Here is a 20,573-nt window from a genome sequence, read left to right as displayed (position 1 = left end):
TTAACCACACTGACTCTGAGACAAACATTTCACGTCAGCCCAGCTCATGTGAAGCATCATCGCCAAGGAAAACCCACAAATACCCAGATGTTAAAAGTGTAGTAAACTTCAAAGATTGATCCGTGAGTGCTCCAGACTCACAGCTTCAGTGAATCAACAAATAAAAACAAGGTTGATTTCCTTCTGCATAATCTGCTTGCAGCCCACTGGATGGGTATTTTTCTCCATTTCTGGCTTCAGAAAGAGGGGACAGCTGCTGTCCCTTCAGTTCCTCAGCTGCTGACCAGTATGTCTGTGTGACAGTTCCAACCCGTGCAGCAGTCTGTATTTATATAGCGCTATTATAGTCTTGATGGCCATACAAAGCTCTCTACAGTACAGTTTTTGCCATACACCCATTCCCACAGAAATACATACAATGCATCTAAGTGCAGCACTTTCTCTATCACACATCAGTCACACACTAGCAACACAACCATTAGGGGCAATTTGGGGTTTAGCAGCTTGCCCACACTTGGGCATGCAGGACGTGGGAGACGGGGATCGAACTGTTGACCTTCTGCATAGTAGCTCTACCCCCGGAGCCACAGCGGCTCCCAAAAGTTCAAACTGTTGAAGTCACTCAAGCAAGAGTTGGGGATCAAAAGTATAATCAGCATGGCTAATAAAAAAAATTAGACCCAGGCTGTAACAAACTGAAATGATTCTCTACGTGCTGTAGTTTTTTTCTCGGCGTGTATTACTCAGTGTTATTAGACTGTCGTACATACGCTCTGGGTCCCACAATAGGTTTATAGAGTTCAAAAAGGGATAGAACTCAAATAGCAGATTTGTGTGTGCCATGATGATGGTGATAAACATCAGTTAAATATGCCATTAGAGAATTCCCTGCTATCTCACACAGCGGCGAGATTGATATTCACAATCCAGCTCCCTCTGCTCTCCCTCTCTCTCTCTTGTCAAACAACTATCAGCTGGAAGCTATCCAGCCTGTTATGAATGCAATGATTCGGCATCTCACCCTTTTTGCTAATTATGCACAATGGGAAATGTTTTTTTCTGTGTGTGGGTGTGTATGTGTTTGTGTGTAGTCACTCTGTTTTCCCTCAGTGAAAAAGAAAACAGAAAAGAAATCTCCTGAATGATGCGATAGCCACTTCCCTAACAGCGTCCAGCTTAAATCACATGGTGGTTAGATTTTGTTTGGTGGTGAGGATGACAGAGGTTGATATTTGGAGTTGAAAGGAAAAGGAAGTGTCTTTATGGGTGCTCAGTATGTGCTCAGTATGTGCTCGGTATGAAAGGCAGACTCTAAATACCAACGGGATGAAATATATCTATTTTACTATTCATCTTTAAAAGATCAGAATCTGTGTGGATAATAGTGAAAAAAAGAGATGCCGCAGCTGGCATGCACACTTGTTTTGTACCCAGTCAAAGGGAATAAGTTCATTGAAGCGCAACGCAATCGCCCTGAAAAAATAAAATCTGACTTTCCTCCCGATTTGAAACACAATAATATTGGCTTTACTGAAGCTGTGAGATGAACAGCCACTCAGCTGTGGGGCAAACAAACCCCTCAGTGAATATGCAGCAAACTCTGCAGCTCAACAATACACACAGCTCAGGACATTATAACACAGACACTGTGAACCTGAGATCAACTGTTTATCACTCAGGATTCCGTTTTATAGATCGTATATCAAGTCTGTTTTCTTTAATCTGTTGGTTTGGGAACCTCAGCAACAAGGCCAAGAACTCACTAACCAATAAAGTGAAAGTGAGAGACCAAAGGAGTGCAGCAGAGGATGTTCTCTGACCTGTTTAAAAGACAGGTAAGAAGGAAGGCTAATGCCATCCTATCCAACAGCTCCCATCCCCTACACTGTGAATTCCACATTTTGCCTTCTGGCTCTCGATTCACATTCCCCCCTGTAAGACAAACAGGTACAAGCACTCTTTCATCCCCTCAGCCATCTCTCTTTTTAATTCAGGATGGGGGAAGAGTTAGTGTGACCAAGGCCAATCACCTGACTGAGTGTGTGGTGTAGTGTTGTTTTTTACATGAGACAATACAAGAGACAATGTGGATTTGTATTGTCTGTACAATATACAATGTGGTGGTGGTAATGGTAATGATGTTGACTGTGATGTCTCTGATGACTCTGTCCCTGATGATGGCTGTTTGTATAACAGATAGCAAGATGCTGAGCCCTTATTGTACTACATGTCCATGTTCTTTTATGTTTTCATGTTTTATTTCTTATGTGTTGTACCCCTTGCTGTAAACACAAATTGCCCTTTGGGGACAAATGAAGTTGAAAGTTGCTCATTTTGTCTCTGGATATTATATTTTCAAGAAAAGGGGAGGAACATGAGTCCTGATCAAAACTGGTTGGAAGAAAATGAATAAAAATAGCTGCAGGACTTCAGCCCCTGCATCATATAGCTGGAGGCAATGCATTTTGGGATTGGACTCTTGGTTGGGAGGTCGAGCAAAGAGAGCTAGGAGAGCACACACGCACACATAAACACACACACACACACACACACAGAGGAGGAAGAGGCCTCATTTGTCACCAGGAGTCACGGCCGACCCTTGGAAGTGCGGCCGACAAGTGAAGCTGTCAAAGCCTTTGCGGCAATGACGACAAAGAGCGAGCCGTGAGGACAACAATAACTGCAACCGGGGGGATGACGACGCCACTCAGCACAACAACGAAATAAAGTTTTTTGAAAAAGGTGATTAAAGTTGCATTTCCCACCCTCGGGGATGTGTTAAAGCACATCCCCGTGTTCATCTCGTGCATATTCCGAGCGCACGTGGAGGGCTGGGGGCCTGTTCTGCACATGCTCAGTGGGCGATGATGATGTGGGCTGACACATCGCATGTCGTGAGCGTAGTTACCGTGCTGAGTAATGTGACATTTAAGGACTCCTGCTTTTTCTTCTTTTTTCGCCTTCCTTGAACTGTTTACAGCATGCACACATACACACACCATGCCCGAACACACACACACACACACACACACACACACACACACACACACACACACACACACACACACACACACACACACACACACACACTCTTGTATGCATAAACACATGAGTGTAGCTTGCTTCTGCGGAAAAGACTTTTCTGCATGATTTGACTGTGACACATCTCTCACTAGTTCATGTCTCTGTGTTTATTCTGTGATATCTACGCTGTTTTTTTATCTCTTTTATCAGAATTACAGAAGACAACCCAAGCAGTTGAAATGAGATGCTACAGAAGACTCCATAAACAGATCACATCACCAACGAGGACGTTCGCAGAATGATCAGGCAACAATTGGGACAGCATGAAGACCTGCTGACCACAGTGGAAACTATAATGGTAGGTGACAAGATTAAATGGACTTGCTAAGACCATCCTACAGGGTACATACAGTCCCAGGAAAATGGAAGTAAGGGAGAGAGAGAGAGAGAGAGAGAGAGAGATAGAGAAAAAGATGCTCTTACAACATTGCTGAGTGGACCATAGGGGAAGTTTGCCACAACAAAAGCCCTTGCTCAAGATCGATTGGTACACAGCGCCCCACAACCCTGCGGGTATAACGGGATCAGTAGCAAAAACAGTCCAAAGTGTCTCAGTGGGGACTGAGGAAATGTGCTGAGGTTCACTGCTGACACAGTTTGACTGCTGTGACAGGATTCCCATAATCTTACATGATCTGTGCATGAACACGCCCAGGGTCTTTATTCATGAATGCACATCTGCAGTTAGAGGTTAAAGAAGATCAACTGTGAGTGAACAGTGGACTGAGAGAAATCTGGATGGGAATAATGGAGGGATATATTTTTGCCTCCTTTAAATTCTATGGTTGAGTTGTCCTTTTCCATGAGTAAAAGTTTGAAGACCAATTTTACCCATGAATTGTTCTCTTGTATTACAACTTGTTTTGTAATTTGTGGTATCATTTGTATTGATTAGGATGACATTGTTCTTGTAAAGTAATTAAAATATTAAATAAGAAAAGGAAAATATAAGCAGAGGTCTGGAAACAGGGAACGTAGCAGCATCTGCAGAACAAAGTCCATCAGGGTAAGAAACACAAGCAGTCAGACAATCAGACAGATTGTACACACAGCTAGCCCATCTGAACTGACGGCAATAATGCCTGTGTGCTGCGTACGCACAACTATGGGAAGTTGGCGAGTGCTCAACCAGAAAGTTGGTGTGTAGTCTGCTAACAGGATACAAAATAACAAGATGCATCAGCATTGGTGCTGGCAAAAAATGAATGTTTTCTTATATTTTGATATGAATCAAGTTCACGTTGTTACATACGTGTGCGACACTGACAAAAGCTTTCACCTGCTTTCACCTATTCACCTTTTATGTTACTCCAGCCACAGACTGTAAATGAGGGCATCAACTGTCACTTGAGTGCTGTGTACCAAAAGTTTAGTCTGTTTTAGCAGTGCAGGTGGTGGATCACGGAAAAATACTGTCAACACCGCCAAAGAGAATAAGGCCTCTCAGACTTTGTTCAATATCTCAGAGTCACAGAAAAATCTGGGGCAGCCTGCTGGCCTGTTACTACTAAGTTAAAAAACTAAACCAAGCTTACCGAAACTTAGTGAAGTTACTACAGGTTTTTGGGGCTCATCTTCTGAGAAAGAAACTCTGAAAAGATTCTCTGATATATATATATATATATGCAGTATATATATGTATATATCATGTGCACAATTTTGACTGAGACACTGCAAAGCTACTAAAAAACCAAATCAATTATATTTCATGGGGAAAAATCTCAACAGAAAGCTGTTCACTTCCTTCCTGGTCGACAATGTGTTACAAAAGGTTCCTAAACAAGAAAAATCCAGTGTCGTATTTCATATCACATCCACCATCACACCAGCAAGGTCAATCAGTGCGGCATAATTCATGGAGCTAAATTTGGGCATAACTTTGGCCTCTCAATATAATGACGATGACTCACTTTTAAGAAGTGTACGTCTCCATGGCAACACAGGCTGCACACCGGCGCAGGTTAAGTTCGGTCTTTTGAATACATGTATAAAGCTCTGCTCCTCGTGATTCATCTCTTTGGCATCAGTGCCGCATTCACATCAGATGAATGAGGGAAGTGATTTCAAGTCCAAGCAGAAATGACAGCGCTACTTTAACTGTAGTATGTATGAAGAGCAACAGCACTGGGACACATGGAAATTCCTTTTTGTTTCTCATCACGACTCATTATACAAGGGATACTTGTTTGTAGCATTGTCAGAGCAGCTTTCCCTCTCTGGCTATTAAATATTACCTCCAAGAAATAGCAGGTGCCTTACGGAACATTATTTGAATATCAATAATGAATGAAGTTTTCTTTGCGCTGACATTTTTTTTCTATGATTGACTGAAGCAATAGATTGTACCCACGTTCCCATTACCTCAGCATGAGGCCAACTTAGTGAATAGGAAATCTTTTCACATCAGCAGTGTGGTGACAGAGTACTGCATCAAAGGTTTGAACACTCTGTTTTAATAGACAGCACCGACAAGGCTAAGAACCTATACAGTGCCTTCAGAGAATAATAAGACCACTTTACCATTTCCACATTTTATTGAGTATTATTTTCATATTTTTTGACAATAATCTATTAAATAATGACAAACAGAAACCATGTTTTAAATTTGTGCAAATGTATAAATATTTAATGTCTAAATCTCTCACAGAGGTATTCAGATGCTTAATTTGATATTTTGAAGACCCCTCTTTGGCAGCAATTACAGCTTTTAGTCCTCTTAGATTTATCTCTAGAAGCTGTGCACACCTGGATTTGGCCGGTTTATCCTGCACTTCAAAGCAGATCTTATCTAACGCTGTCAGATTGGCTGGAAATCGGCAGTGAACTGTCATCTGCAGGTCTGGGGCTTTGGCTGCTCCACTTAAGGGCAGTCAGAGAATTGTCCCTAAGCCACTTCCCTGTGGTTTTCTCTTGTGCATTACTGTTTTGCTGAAATGTGAACTGTTGCCCTATAGTCTCAGGATATTTACATATTGGAACAGGCTTTTTTCAAGGACCTCTTCCCCACATATAGTGCATTTTTTAACACTGACTCTTCGATGAATGGGTGAATGAGGCATACATTACAAAGAGCTTTGAGTGGCTATTTGACTAGAAAGATGCCATTATAATTGCAGTCCATTTACCCTTCTTGTCTGGTTACTCAGTTTGGCTACACAGTTTTTAAAGTCACTGTGTTCCTGGCGACACTCAAAGCCTTAATAATGTTTATATACCCTGTCTCTGGTTTATGTCTTGCCACAGTTGTATCACTCTACAGAGAGTTCCCTAAACTTTGTGGCTTGGTCTTGTATATGTTTCTAAACATGCCACAAACATGACACACTTAATTTAAATTAAATCTATAATTCAATAAAATGTAGAAAAAATGATGGGGTCTGAACCATAGACTGTATATAAAAAGGTCTGAACACTTTTTTTAATCCAGTCAATTTATTGTCTGCATTCTTTTCAATGCTTTGTTTCAGAGGCAATATTGGTTTTACTTTTCTAATGTTTTGTATGATTTTTTTCTTATTTATTTCAATTGCTAAATCTTTTATAGTCCACAAATTGTCTGCAGCATATTTTTACATAAAGTCCAAATGGTAAATATATAAATAGTTAGAAATGTTTGTTCCTCATGAAATAAAGTAATGGATACTACATTACATTGGCAATATCTAAGCTTTAATTTGAGTAGATTTACATCACTTTTTATTTGAAATTTCTTGAGGTCTTAATAAAATCTCAACATTGGATAGAATGAAGAACCACAACACCCCTCTCAACCCTGTGTAAAGAGCCCTATTCAGACTGGCCGGTTTGTGGGCTTGTTTCTTTGAAAATTAATGATTCGTAGATCAGTGGTATATGCGCGTCGACATAGCCGGGAGTTGGGTATTGTTTTCACCCATGTCTCATATATGGATTTTCACCAAACATGTTGTGGGAATATTACTTGGAAGGGTTATATGGAGGGTATGCTTTACAAATGGACATATACAGAATCCCACCTGTCTGCTGAGCACTGTAAAAACTTTCTGAATGTCTTAATTTGACACTTGGTAATTGTTTGGGTACATTTGAAAAAATAAAACCAAAAAATACCAGGAAAACTATAGAATGGTAATAACATAGAATACAAGTCTTGTTGATGACCAGTAAAAAGCCCTATAACTGCAAGTCAAGAATGCTCTCTGGGACATTTCCTTGTCAATAAAGAAAGTAGCCAAAAAATAATAAATACAAATTGAAAAATACAGCTCTTTCTAAACTTGTTGAACCTTTCCTATGTTGTGGCACTGCAGACCGATTTTAAGTGACTTCATATTATTTTGGTTTTCTGTAACAGACTTATGTCAAAAGTCCAAGATATCATTTGACATGTGATTTGTATGATTCCGATTCAGTGGAAGCTGGAAAAGATTTCGTATGAGCACTTTGGGCAGGCAGTTTGTTTTAGAATACAGCTCACTGCAGACAATCACGAACAAAAAACAAACTGGGCCCAAAGTTTAAGTGGCAAAAGGAAAGATATTACTAAGAAAAAAGGTAGCTGTACAAATGTCATTTACCGGACAATATCAAACTTGAGTGATGAACAATGTGTGGAGGGCACTACTCAGCAGATAACAGACTGAGATCGATTTAAGTGTATACATAACCAATCATAGTACCTCATCATTTCTGAACATGCAACACCTGCATTGAAATGTATTCATCTTAGCACAATGACATTAGAAAAGTTGAGAGGAAAAAGCAAGGTAGAGAAAAGTCGTCTTCAGTGGCCTAATAACCCAGAATCGAAAGCCTTGAAAAACCTGCCAAACATCTTCAACACAGCCATTCACAGATACTCCCAATGAAAAAACGTAACGAGGGCAGACACAGATCTCAGACGGCCTGGTGTGCAGATCTGGCAGTCATCATCAGAGTCTAGCTGCTCACTTTGTTAGTGTGGAAGAAATTATCCTCAGATAGGGCAAACTGGCATAGTGAAATACTCTTAAACATAAAGCACATCAAACACCTTATCCCACACTGCATTACACGACCCTGCACTTTAACCTTTTACATGCTACTGTGCAGCACATGTCTGCTGACTGGGTCAGACATGCAAAGGAAGAGGAAGTAATTGCCTTCACAGGATATATAGCTATCCTATCCTCCTGCCTTTCTCTTTACTATGAAATACAGACTTATTGAGCATCCAGGTGAACCCTTCCAATTTCACATATTTTAGATGCTCTCATCACAGATGCTTTGTAATCTCAAAACAATCCATTAATTATATAGACTGTGAAGAGGGATTAAGATGTTGACTATGTTATTGCAACAATCTTTGTTGTTCAAATTCTCTCTCATTTTATGTTATCTCAACTCTCCACTGTGTAATGAAGGTATTAAAGGCCTGAATATGAACAACTACCGAACAGCAAACAATCCAGTCAAGCAGAAAGTAGCAGTAAAGGAGGATGTTGATGGTTTACTCAGGAAACAGCCTCAATGTCTCAGTAGGATAAATCTTCAAAGGTATGTCAAGCCACTTTTGCTGGTGACAAAAAAACCTGAGCTCCATTATCCAGAGAAGTGATTCCTCAATATGTTGGATGTGATAAGAGAAGAAACATCACCATTGTTCAAATAAAAAAATATTACACCGTGTAGCGTCTCTCTTACTCGTCTCTTCAGGCAGAGAATCAGTGGGAGCCAGTGTGGAGGGGACACTCGGACTTGCTGGGCTAATTGCTGTGATGGATTTGTGTTATTCCCCTGAGCACCGGGCTCCTGCTCCTGCAATAACACAACAAGATGACTTTGCCAATCCACACGTTAGTCGGCTATGAAGGAACGGTAACTGTTAATACAGTTGTTGCTGTTGTGAAGGCAGCAGCAGCCTGCTCAAAGCTAATATTGTAATTTGGCAGAATGGATTTCTCAGAGGAAATCATTCTGGGCCCTCCCTGGGTCAATTTAGCATTTGATTAGTGGGAGGCTACTGTCAAAGTATTAGAGGAGCGGCCTATTTTTCTGATGTGATTAAATTCATCAACCTCGTTATGGTGTATGGTATTCTTACTTGCCTCTAGAATGCAGGGAGGAGCCAGTTTTGCTGCCCACGTGAAGTGAGGGAAACATGAACAAACATACGCACGAGCACACACAGACACGCACTGAGGAAACCTGCACACACACACACACACACGCACACGCACACACACACACACACACACACACACACACACACACACACACACACCAAAACAGTGCAGAAACTGGGACTAGCACCCTCGCATTAATTAATACAATTCTTATTGAGGCTTCCCTTCTAATGGTTCAAGTTGCAGCCACACGCATGCGCATGCACACACCACATTTCTCACAGGGAAGCCCTGATTAAGTCATAGCAGCCTCCTTTCCTAAAATGGAGTGTTGCGTCGGAGCCGAGCTGAGTGCAGAGGAGAAGATCTTTAATAACAGAGGAGGGCAGCCTCCAGGGAAAGACCCCTGGAGAGAGCAGTCAGGTGTAAGGTGTACAGAGACCTGTATCTGTCGAATCACACAATCCTACTGTGCACAGAGCTGCTCGGGGGGGTTGCATTAACCAACTGTGTTTGAGAGGAGGACTGAAAAAAACATGAATGGTGGACTGTAGTGATGTGTGTGTCTGTAAGGGGTGGACAAGGAGGGAAAAAGGGTATATGCGTGTACATGTGCACGTGCGCTGTCGTGTGTTAAAAAAGTGCATTTCATCAGCTTTACTGCAGATGAAAATTACAGTATGACTAATCTCAGACATCTTCAGAAGCAATGGACTTTTCTTATTTGGGGACATCAAAGCACAGCGTGGCCTTGCACACTAGACTTGGACGGCAGCATCATCAAAGTGAATAACATTTGTTTTCCATGATAAAAGGAAGTTCAAGAGCAGGACGGATAGGGCTCTTTTTGTACAAGATTGCTAACACACACACACACACACACACACACACACACACACACACACACACACACACACACACACACACACACACACACACACACACACACACACACACACACACACACACACACACACACACACACACACACAAATAGACACACGCAAACACACATACTGGACATGAACTCACCACCTCCTCTAAGGCAAAGAAAGTCCGACATTTTCAGTCATTTGTAAAATTATAAATAAAAGCCACAAGGTTACTCAGATGTGACCACTCTCCAACTATTACTGCAGCATCTGCCTGTGTTTCACATCTTTTTAAACCCTTGACAGAAAAATGAGTGGCGGAGGGGTGGGTGGTGAAGGACTAAACAAGCGTGTTAAATCAACAGTAGCAGCGTGGTCTTCACAATAAAAATCAGGGAGTCGTAATGACGGCTGTTTCATCTGTGGCTCAGCAAATTCTCCCTCTCTGTCTTTCGGACTCTCTCCCTCATCTTTCTTGCACCTGATCAGCAGGCCTCTAATTTCCAGCAGTAATCAGTGCAGTGAGCGCTGCGTTCTCCCGGAGCACAGAGCCCATGTTGGGACGCTTCCTCATCAGCCAACCTTGTGCTCCGACCGCTGTGGAAAACAGTTTGCACAATTTGTGTGAGCTACTACATGATCGCACACATAATTTGATTAACCAACTGACAAGTATTTATTTATCTTTTCTTAAGCTATGCTAGCATCACGCCTATGGGGATGGCAATGTCACAATATCACAGCAACATTTGGTTTTATTGGCATGAAATTTGAATCAGAAGTTCATGGTTCCCAGAATTTAAATCCTACTGACTTTGGTGATCCCCTGACTTTTCCTGACCTTTATTGCTTTGCGTGAAATGTCTTGACAACTCTTGGAGGGACTGCCATGAAAGTGAGTACAGATGTGCATGAATTTTTAGAAATCCATTGACATTTCATCTAATGTCACCATCATGTCAAAATGTTAATTTGTTCACTTTACTTATACTTTCACATGTTCTCTTGTCTACCTCATTTTGACTATATGCTGCTGTAACATGTGAATCTCACCAGTGTGGAATCAATTATCTTATCTTACTTATAAAAGAGCAAAATTGATGGCATTCATTCCCATTTTGTGTTTAGTGCTAATTAGCAAATGTTAGCATGCTTACTAATCGCAGATCCTCCTAATCTTCTCTGGAAGGGAGGGGGGGGGGGGCTTCTAACATGCGACAGACACAAAAATGAAAAACAAAACAAAAACAAAACAAATAACATTGAGACATACATAGAAGACATGACTAAGAGAGTTTGTGGTGATGAGAGCAGATGCCGGTGTCTGTGTGTTGTAAAGAAAATCACGTGATCTTCGCGGAAAGATAAAATGTCACTTCCTGCCTCTGCCGCTTCACCTCTCGCCTCAATAATGTGGAGGATTTATCGCTGTTGTGAACGTGTCTGTACAGAGAACCTCCCGCTGTGTTGTATATGTGTGAAAAGCAAACTCTGGGTCGAGACCCAATTCTCCTGACTTTACCCACAGGTAATGTTTGAAAACGGCTTTAGCATTGCCACTGTGAGAATGTTAGCATTTAGCTCAAAGTATTACTGTCTTACAGTGCTGCTAGCATGGCTCTTAGCCTTGCAGTAGTAACAACTTTATTATGTGGCAAGCACAACATTGTTGTTGAGCTTGCCAAGTTAATTACAGAGATGTTGGAATGTGGTGGCAGCAATGAGAAGTAGGATTGGCTACTGAAATCAGTGCCAATCGGGAACTGGTGCCTACAGTATCCAATCACAACGGAGATTTCGGTGCCTCTTTTCAGTGCCTGAGCTTTGTGCTGAAATAGTTGTTCTGCTTACAGGCAACATTAACATCACTGCATGTGTGTGGTTAACATTACACCTTACTCTGGTGACAACACACTCTGCATGGCTCTGGCAGCAAGTAAATTTAGCCTACCATTAGCTACTAGCTACCACAAACAAAATGTTAAACGGTCTAAAGTGTGGCTGTATTTCACATTAAAGGGTTCTGACACCATGATGTGCCGCAAATGTCCGAGCAATAGCGGAGAGACGGGAACCTAGAGCCGCTGCCAGATCCTGGGAGCAACAGTTTGTAGAATTGGTGGCATATTTCACCTTGTTATTAGCGATCGGCCAGTAAACTGAGAGAAGAAGGAAGGGAGGAATATGACAAAACTTGTTGAAGCACCTGGCGAATCACGGATACATTTGAAATCACAGGGGTGTGTTTGACTGCTAGCGTGATCCCATGCCAAGGAAATCAGCCGTCAGTGTGGGCGTCCCTGGCCCCGGAGGTGGGGGGACAATTCATGAGTTTGGAGCAGAGGTATGCAAAACTATACCCAACCCTACTGAGAAGAAGATGAACAGGGTAAAACCAACCAACCAAGTTGCTTCACTTGAGGACGTGCTGAGGCCAGAAGGCGTTATAATGCTGTTTTACATATGTAGCAGTAAAGTTCCAACTTTGATGGGAAAAATGAATAGGACATTGTACTAGGATGCAAATTGGTCTCCCACATGAAATTCAGGCATATTGCACCTGTATACGTTCAATATCCTTTCCGTCACACACATGTACCACCTTTGCATATTCTTTCCCATAAACACTCAGATGAATGTCTCACTGACCCCACACAAGGGTTCATTTTATGTCATTCATTGGGAAGGAGCAGAAATCACCACAACGTGCTGAGACTTTCATAAAATCAGGTTATTTAGCAAAAAAAATTATTTCCTCCTGTGTGTGGTGGGGGCTGAGGCCACAGGGGGGTATGTGCTTTAAATTTAGCACGAGAGGAGGAAAGAGCAGCTACTGCATAATAAGCCGGCGGAGAAAATAAGTTGAACTTTGACCCCAGCTCCCTTTATAGATGACAGTGGCGACCTTGGGAGGGTGAGAGAGGAGATTGATGATGGGTATTTTGCTTAATGAGCTCACAAGAGAATAACCCCTCCCTCCGGGGGGAGGTCAATTGTCTCCCACTCAAGGTAAAAAAGACAAATGTCAATGCGATCAGCAGGAGTCACCTCCCTCCCTCTTACCTAGAACACCTCCTTTATAATAGAGCTGAACATTAAATTTCCTTCCATCTACGTCTAAAAATTGCAATGGACATCGGTGACGTTTGGAATCTATGCATGTGTGAGGTCAAGTGAGAAATGCCACAACCATGGTTTTACATGTCATGCCTACATGTCTTCCATTTAAATCCTTTTAAAACGACTGTCTGATTTTAAACTTTACATCCTGACACACTACCTTGAGTGACTCAAAAACAAGTCGCTGGGTTGATGATAAGACAAAAAGATCACCATGGAAACAAGATTTGAGGTATGGCCACTGTAGGGATAAAGCAAGAGGTAAACACAGAGGGAGGGATAGGGAGAGATGAAGAGACAGACGGGGAAAAGCTATGTGGAGTGAGTGAGAATGAAACCAGCAAGATCCTGAAGAAAATCAGTGACAGAGGCAGTGTGAAAACCACTGAAGCAGGAAGAAATTCACAACCCGCTATAGCCTGCGCTCATGAGGAATCATCTGACTTCACTATCTGGGTAACCGCACTTTAAGGAAGAGAAAACAGGGGGATGAGGAAGGGAAGGAAAACAGAACATGTCGGGGGTAACCATTTGTTTTGCACTTTCACTCCTTTTTGCCCTATCCTGCTCTCTCTCTGTTCTAACAAGGGAGAGAACACTTCTGTGTTCTCTTTCTTTCATCCTGTCTCCGTCTTACCTGGAGCTGTGCAGTTCTTAGATTGTTCACCCTCTAGTTCCTCCAGGCTGCTGTTGTCCATTTCCTGCAGTAGCCTCCTTCCTCCCCATCTCTCCTGGTCCTCGCTGCTCTGGCTCGAGATGTCAAAACCTACATAGATTGCCACAGAAAAAAGTACACCTTTAAAATACAAACTCTAGTGACCTTTTAGAGCAGCTACAGCATTTCAATGGGGGTGTTTTATGATATAATACCGGAGTTTAAACGGTGCTTTCCCTTTAAATGACCATGAGAAATATGTGCATGGATAAATAAGGTAATCTCAAATTTATAAATAAATAATTAAGAATTAATAAATGTGAGAAAACAATAACCATACGTGTTCAATACATGCCCTATTGGTGCGAGATGGGTCTAAAGTAAAGTCTTGCATCCAATCTGTGTTAGACTGTGAGGTATCAGTTTTGATATCATATCAGAGAGTGTGATAGAGTATGCAAGTAGAGACGTGTCAAAAAGTCCTCTCTGCCATTCTCATGAGGGCAGTACAACATGAGGATTTTGCAAAGGGAGTTTGAGGTAGATGCTGTCTGTCTGCAGCTGCCAGCAGCTCAATTCTGCATCATTTCATGGTTAGTTTGCAAATATGAAGCAACATTCACAGTGTGGCATTTTGGTCCTACATTAAAAGTAACTACCACACACAAATACTGTATATGTAGATGCTGCACTAGCTGCTGGATAATATGTCAAGGTCGCCGCCATGCTGAACCATGGAAGACGTCCCTGTAACAAATACATGTAAACAAGGGAGCTGTGGTTTGTCGGGATAACATTTCAAAAGTGATTAAAACAATTTTTGTTTAAGGTTTTACATAACATATTGTATTAAAGGTTTTGTTTCCAGTTAATTATAATTGAAAGTTAGGTTGTAATCGCTGCTAAACAGTCAAGAGACAAGTGGAAATGATACAAATATAATAATGTTGTGTATATTGTGCAGTTGTACTTTATTACAGGGGTCAGTATTGGCTTAAATATTCACAACTAACTGTTCAGACCACTTAAAAAGTGAAGGGCTTAATCATTTTCCCTTTTAAAAACAAGGGATGGAAATATATTAACACTGAAGAATGCAACTGACTGATACTGAGTAACTCAGTTCAGGATTTTTTGTGTTTCAAAGTCAATGGGTTTTGTTTTGAGCTGCAGCACAATAAAGAAGAGTGAAGAGAATAAGCCATTAACACATGTCACACATTTCATGTACGTGTCCACAAGTATTAATCAAATCCAGGTTTGATGAATGTGAGTTCCTTCAGACAATGAATAATTTTCCAACACATCAGTAATTCGGTTCATGCAGGCTAACACTGAAACACACTTGAACATCTAGCAGTGATTACAGAGTAACTAATTTTGTAATCTTGTAGTCTTCCATGTTGATTGCAAAAGTGAAACTCGATGAGAAATGCAAACCACTGTTTCTTTGTATTTGACATTTTGCAGCAATGGGCAGAAGTGGCAGAAGTCTGTGTATGTATTGACACTAAATTGTGTTTTTTTTATTCCTGTAAGCTTTAGGGAGCAGTGTTTTCATCAGTGTTATATTAACCCACAGTTAATAATGAGCCAAGAAACACAGTAAAATGCCAGAGAAGAACACAACCAGCAGGTACACGTAGATATGAGCAATGCAGGTTTAAAATGTTCAAAAACTGGATCTACAGATGTTGAGGAAAAAATGCATTCAGCACAGTTGTTCATCAAAGACACACACGTCACAAGATTGTTTTTGTACATTTGAATGAAAATGCCACAGGGCACAATAAATTCTCACGCTAAATGATTTTTGACACTGGAAAATGTGTCTCACAATACAAACTGAGATTGAGGATTGACTTACGACTGTAGGTTTCATCACATGGTTGTCAACTTGCACGTTTGGCAACCTGAAATCTCTAATTACCTCTGCCAAGCAAAATATGTTTCCAAAACTACCGAACCTACTTTATTGAAACTTGGTGGACATGTGAGGTCTGGGCCAAAGAGGACCTTTTAACCTTTGGAGCAGATTCGATTAAGGGGGTGGATCCACGATTTTTTCTCCCCTTTCTTTGACCTGGCGAGATAGGGCGTGAGCTTTGGCAGATATGTGTTCTCCGAGCTCCTTTCTGATCAGAATTATGAATCTGAGCAAGCACTCAATGCCAACTTCTGGTCCTTCACAGTTTTCAGTGACAGGACATAATTTAGTCAGTGTCACACAAACACTGACCACAGATATTCAATAACCAGACGTGCAGCAGAGAGCCAAGCTGGACAATTATGTTTATGAAAGTCGGTGACTTATCAATCTGTTTGGACAAAGTCGAGTACACACATATCTGCACATAAACAATAAAGCCATTTTAACAGGTTTTAGTTTCTTCATCCAAGTTACCAGTTTGTGTCTTGAATGTTGCAGATAAAAGTGCATGTGAAGCAATTAGTTTTATTTTTATAGAGTAGGCTTCTGATCTCTGTGACATGAAAGTTTGATTCCTTATGTAATAGCCGGGCAGTGAACAGCTGGAGGAGTGCACCACAGATGTGTCACTTTGGCGTCCTCCTCCCTCCAAAATTCATACATTGAAGGGGAATTTCATGTTTTTCCTAAACAAAATCCTCTTAGGGGGTGCAACAACAGCGCAGTGCACAAAGTGAGGCTCCCACTGTGGCTACATCTGCACATTCTTCGAGACAGCAGCAACACCAATGAATTCATTTCATACTTCAGGGAGCTCAGCAGGAACCCTCTGCCCTTTCCACCCTGCCAACTACAAGGCTGGCCTAAGAGACGGATACAAATCGAATTAAAAAGCCCAGTTATTGAATAGTCCTCAGGGCACGGCTGAACTCCTCACCTGGCCTCACCTTCAGAACCCCACACAGGGCAGCCGAAGCAACACTGAGGTTTGCGTGCCAGTGCTCAGTACTCTTTCCTTCCCTCCCTTCTTGCTCTCGCTATCTTGCACACGATGAAGGAGAGGACGAGAGCGGGAATGATTAATGTGCCGCTGCGAGGAGGAGTTGAGTGCTCTGCTTCCAGCTCCACAGCATCAAGCTCCATTTAGCAGAACTTCATTAAGCACATCATAAATAATCAACTTTAATTGATATTCCGGCGAGCTGATTAAGAGTTAACGAGAACACAATGGGGACAGGGGAAGTGCATTAAATGTGTCTGTGTCGTCTCTTGTTCACCTCCAGTTCTTGAGCACATGCAGGGAGAGAGCAGCTCTGTTGCATTTCCATAAAACCAGCATATGCAGTGGGGAGGGAAAAAAATGACTCACACTGATGATGCACGAATCATGAGTGTATGAATATTCATGCAGGGCCCTCTGTCCATGGAAAGTGATAAATACTTCTCACTTTAGCTGACGCTGACTCAGTAATCAAGAGGAGTGTCGGGGGGGCCACAGTCAATGACAGATAAAAAGAGAAAGATGGGAACATGTAGGCATCAAGTCAAGTGGTCCAAATGTTTGCTGTACTGTAGTAATTTATTATCAGGGTTTCTATTTGCACGTAGACGCTTTGGTGATCATTTAACACGTCAGAGAGAGAGAGAGAGCTTTGAAATAAAAGTTAGAGGGGGGAGGGGGAGGGGGGGAACAGTGTGTAACCATTTGCTGTAACCTGGAGAGGGGCAGGCCTATACCCTGGGGCTCATTGCCCTGATTTCACAGCTCTGCAGCTAAAACACCTGTACATGCAGGAGCCTCTGCATCCCTCTGCCCCAGAATAGTTTCCCATAGTTAAAGCTCAGATGAATTCCCATTATAGCCCACTGTGTACCAGTGTACCTGTGTGACACCTTGACATTTGTCCCATTTCTTTTTCTTTCTTTTTTTTAAATCAGGTCAAGTTGCGGCAGAAGTTAACTTCGAAAGGACATGACTCTTTTACTATGATTCAAAAAGAGCATAATGTAGCTTGTGCTGAAAATGGTGTGAACACACACACCTTTGTTATATCTCTGTTTGGGGACGTGAGTTAGCTTGACTAAAATAACTGAGGACTTGACTTACTTAGCAGACGTTCTTACCTCTTATACCCCTGCTCTACACTTGGTTCTGCTGACCAGCTGTTCCTCGGTATAAGATTCATTCACTGTTAGAGCTCCACAGCTGTGGAACAACCTCATCCTCTTTTAAAACTCTTTTAAAAACGCATTTTTATAAAATAACTTTTGCCTTAACTTGCTTTTTTAGATTGTTTTTACAATGTTCTTGCTTTTACCCAATAATATTATGTTTGTTTTTGCTTAATTTTATTGTTTAATTATTATATTGATTTTAACCAGGCATTTGTTGGATTTATTTTATTTTATCTCTTGCATTAAATGGTTTCAATTAGTAATTGCACTGCATGCACTTTTCAGTTCTCTTTTTCAGTGAAGCACTTTGTAAACGTTCGGTGTTCAAGCTTTAATTTTAAAGTCACGATTATTTGCACCACATTTAACGTTGATTTCCCATTAGAATGGTTATTATTATCATTATAATTATCACTTACAAGATGTCACATGTTAGATTGATGACACATCAGTTGAAGTAGAAAGCTCTCAGGGACATCATATTGAACTAATATGCAGCTGCCTTCATGTTACACTCATGTCTCTGCACGAGTACAGTGCTGTTGTCTGGAACTAAACTGAGCCCCGTAGTGTTGCTCAGAGTGTGTGAGTATAACCAGAGGAACAGTGTCCCCTCACCGGCTCGGACCTCACCTGCATTTTCCCCCAAGAAGGAAAAGCCCTTGACGAGCAGCAGCAAGCCTCCGAACAAGCAGATCTGGATCAACACCAACTCCTTTCGCCTTTTCCGCCTCGCCCGGACCTTCCTCTGGGTCGGCATCACTTGCGGCGGCCGGTTCCGGAGTCGGATACCCGGCAGAGACATCCCCTCTACCGCTGCCACATCCATGCGGATCCCCGGAGAGAGAGGGAGAGGAAACAGCCTCCTGTGATTCCCAGAGAAGTGACTTCTCTCCCGGGAGCGGATGAGAAAAGTACAGGGGAGGGGTCTGGAGGGAGCAGGGGAGGGGGCGTTTTAAGAAAACGAAGAAAAGTTGCCGGGATGATGTGAGGGCTGATCTGTAAACACGCTGGTAAACACGGCGAGATTCAGCCCCGAGGTTGGTCTTCTTCTCATGTCATGGTGAAGAAGGGAGGAAGAGGAGGACTGCACCAGCTCTCCATGGAGGAGCTGCTGAGCGAGGAGGCAGAGAGACACTGAGGGACAGCGAGAGAGAGAGAGAGAGAGCGGGGGGGGGGGGGGGGGGGGGGGGGGGGGGACACTGGCAGAGAGAGAGAGAGGGAGAGAGAGGGGGGCACTGAGAGAGAGACAGAGCGAGATGAGGGTGGGGGGGACACTGAGTCATAGGTCAATTCAAATTTTGGGGACCTGATATAGACTCCATTCATTTCTAGGAAACTTACCCTAACTGTAACTTAACCTTAACCTAAACATTACCGTGACCACTGACCCAGAGATTACACACATACTTTGTCCCCAACCTTGAAAACTAACTGTCCCCAAATGTAGCATTTTACACAGACACATACACACTCCATGACTACAGGTGACATTACATTAACTTACATTCATTTTGTAAAGACCTAAATCAGGTCCACTACTTGCCAGACCCTAACCTTAAAGCATGTCTTCAGTTGACAATTGAATGATTTACATTAAGGGAACTTGATTTTTGTCCTCGTAAAGAAGACAAGTCCCTATAATGAGACTATGTAAACAGATTTAGGGTCCCACAACATTTGTAATGCCTAGACCACAAACACACAACATATACACAATAACAAAGTGAAAAATATAGAATCTTTATTTATTTTTAGGGGGAAAATAACCTTAATATATAAAATCAATATTTGTACAAGGACGTTTCTACCCCAATATCAAGAGTTAAGCTTGAAAGTCAATAAAGCTGCGTTAAAAATATTTTTGGTGACGGAGGAGTGCAGTGAAACTGAACCAAGACAGTTAAGTTACAACCCTTAAACCAAAACAATGAGCTGAAAGAAGCTAAAATGTTCTCTGGGTCTGAGTCAGGTGATCGTTCTAATCAGAATGAGCCACAACAAACACAAGGTTTAAATCAAGGTTATAAAGTAAAGTCTTGATGTGTAGAGTCAGTTTGACAGTCCAATCAATGCTTCAAAGTAAGGCCCCCATGAAACAATGCTGATAATTTTTCAATAATACAGTGCTCAAATACTTAGAACTGGTATGTACATATTTACATTTTATTTAGAAATGCACTAATGGTAAATTAACTCTAAGCATGTCATAGAAGACAGTACTTTGGAGTTTGGCTTATTTGAAGCTAATGTACTTACATGATTCTTGCTGTTTTGAGTTTGTACCCTCATGGTTGAATGCACTTATTGGAAGTCACTTTGTAAAAAAGCCTCAACTAAATAACATGTAATGTAATGTAAAAAGATATGTGAACAACGATGGTTCTATCCCAGTCTCCCCCATTCTGCGTGCTGAAGTGTCATTGGGCAACACACTGAACCCCAAATTGCCCCCAACGGCTGTGCTGGCAGTGTGTGGGTGATGTATGACAGAGAAAGTGCTGCACATAGATACATGAATGTGTGTGTGCATGGCTGAATGGCAAAAACTGAGTGGTCATCAAAACTAGAAACTCTTTACATAAATACAGACCATTTACAGACCAAAACATATGAGAAATAATTTCAATAGAGTAAGAACAAAAATACTGTAT

At 41.7% G+C, this 20,573-nt stretch overlaps 1 protein-coding gene across 1 annotated transcript in view; it reads right to left on the bottom strand.

The window, feature by feature from the left end:
* The window catches only part of LOC117761202 (sodium/potassium/calcium exchanger 3-like), a 48,527-nt gene extending 29,470 nt beyond the window's left edge, over positions 1–19,057 (bottom strand). The window contains 2 exon segments of the mRNA XM_034584901.1: positions 13,797–13,925; positions 18,553–19,057. Of these exon segments, the coding sequence (XP_034440792.1) occupies positions 13,797–13,925; positions 18,553–18,748 (325 nt within the window). The 5' untranslated portion in view covers positions 18,749–19,057.
* Between the last annotated feature and the right edge of the window lie 1,516 nt (positions 19,058–20,573).

The sequence above is a fragment of the Hippoglossus hippoglossus genome, chromosome 1, assembly GCF_009819705.1.
Source record: "Hippoglossus hippoglossus isolate fHipHip1 chromosome 1, fHipHip1.pri, whole genome shotgun sequence".
In the NCBI taxonomy this organism is placed as follows: Eukaryota; Metazoa; Chordata; class Actinopteri; order Pleuronectiformes; family Pleuronectidae; genus Hippoglossus; species Hippoglossus hippoglossus.
The sequence above is the reverse complement of the archived record's forward strand: the minus strand, read 5'-3'. Positions and strand labels throughout refer to the sequence as shown.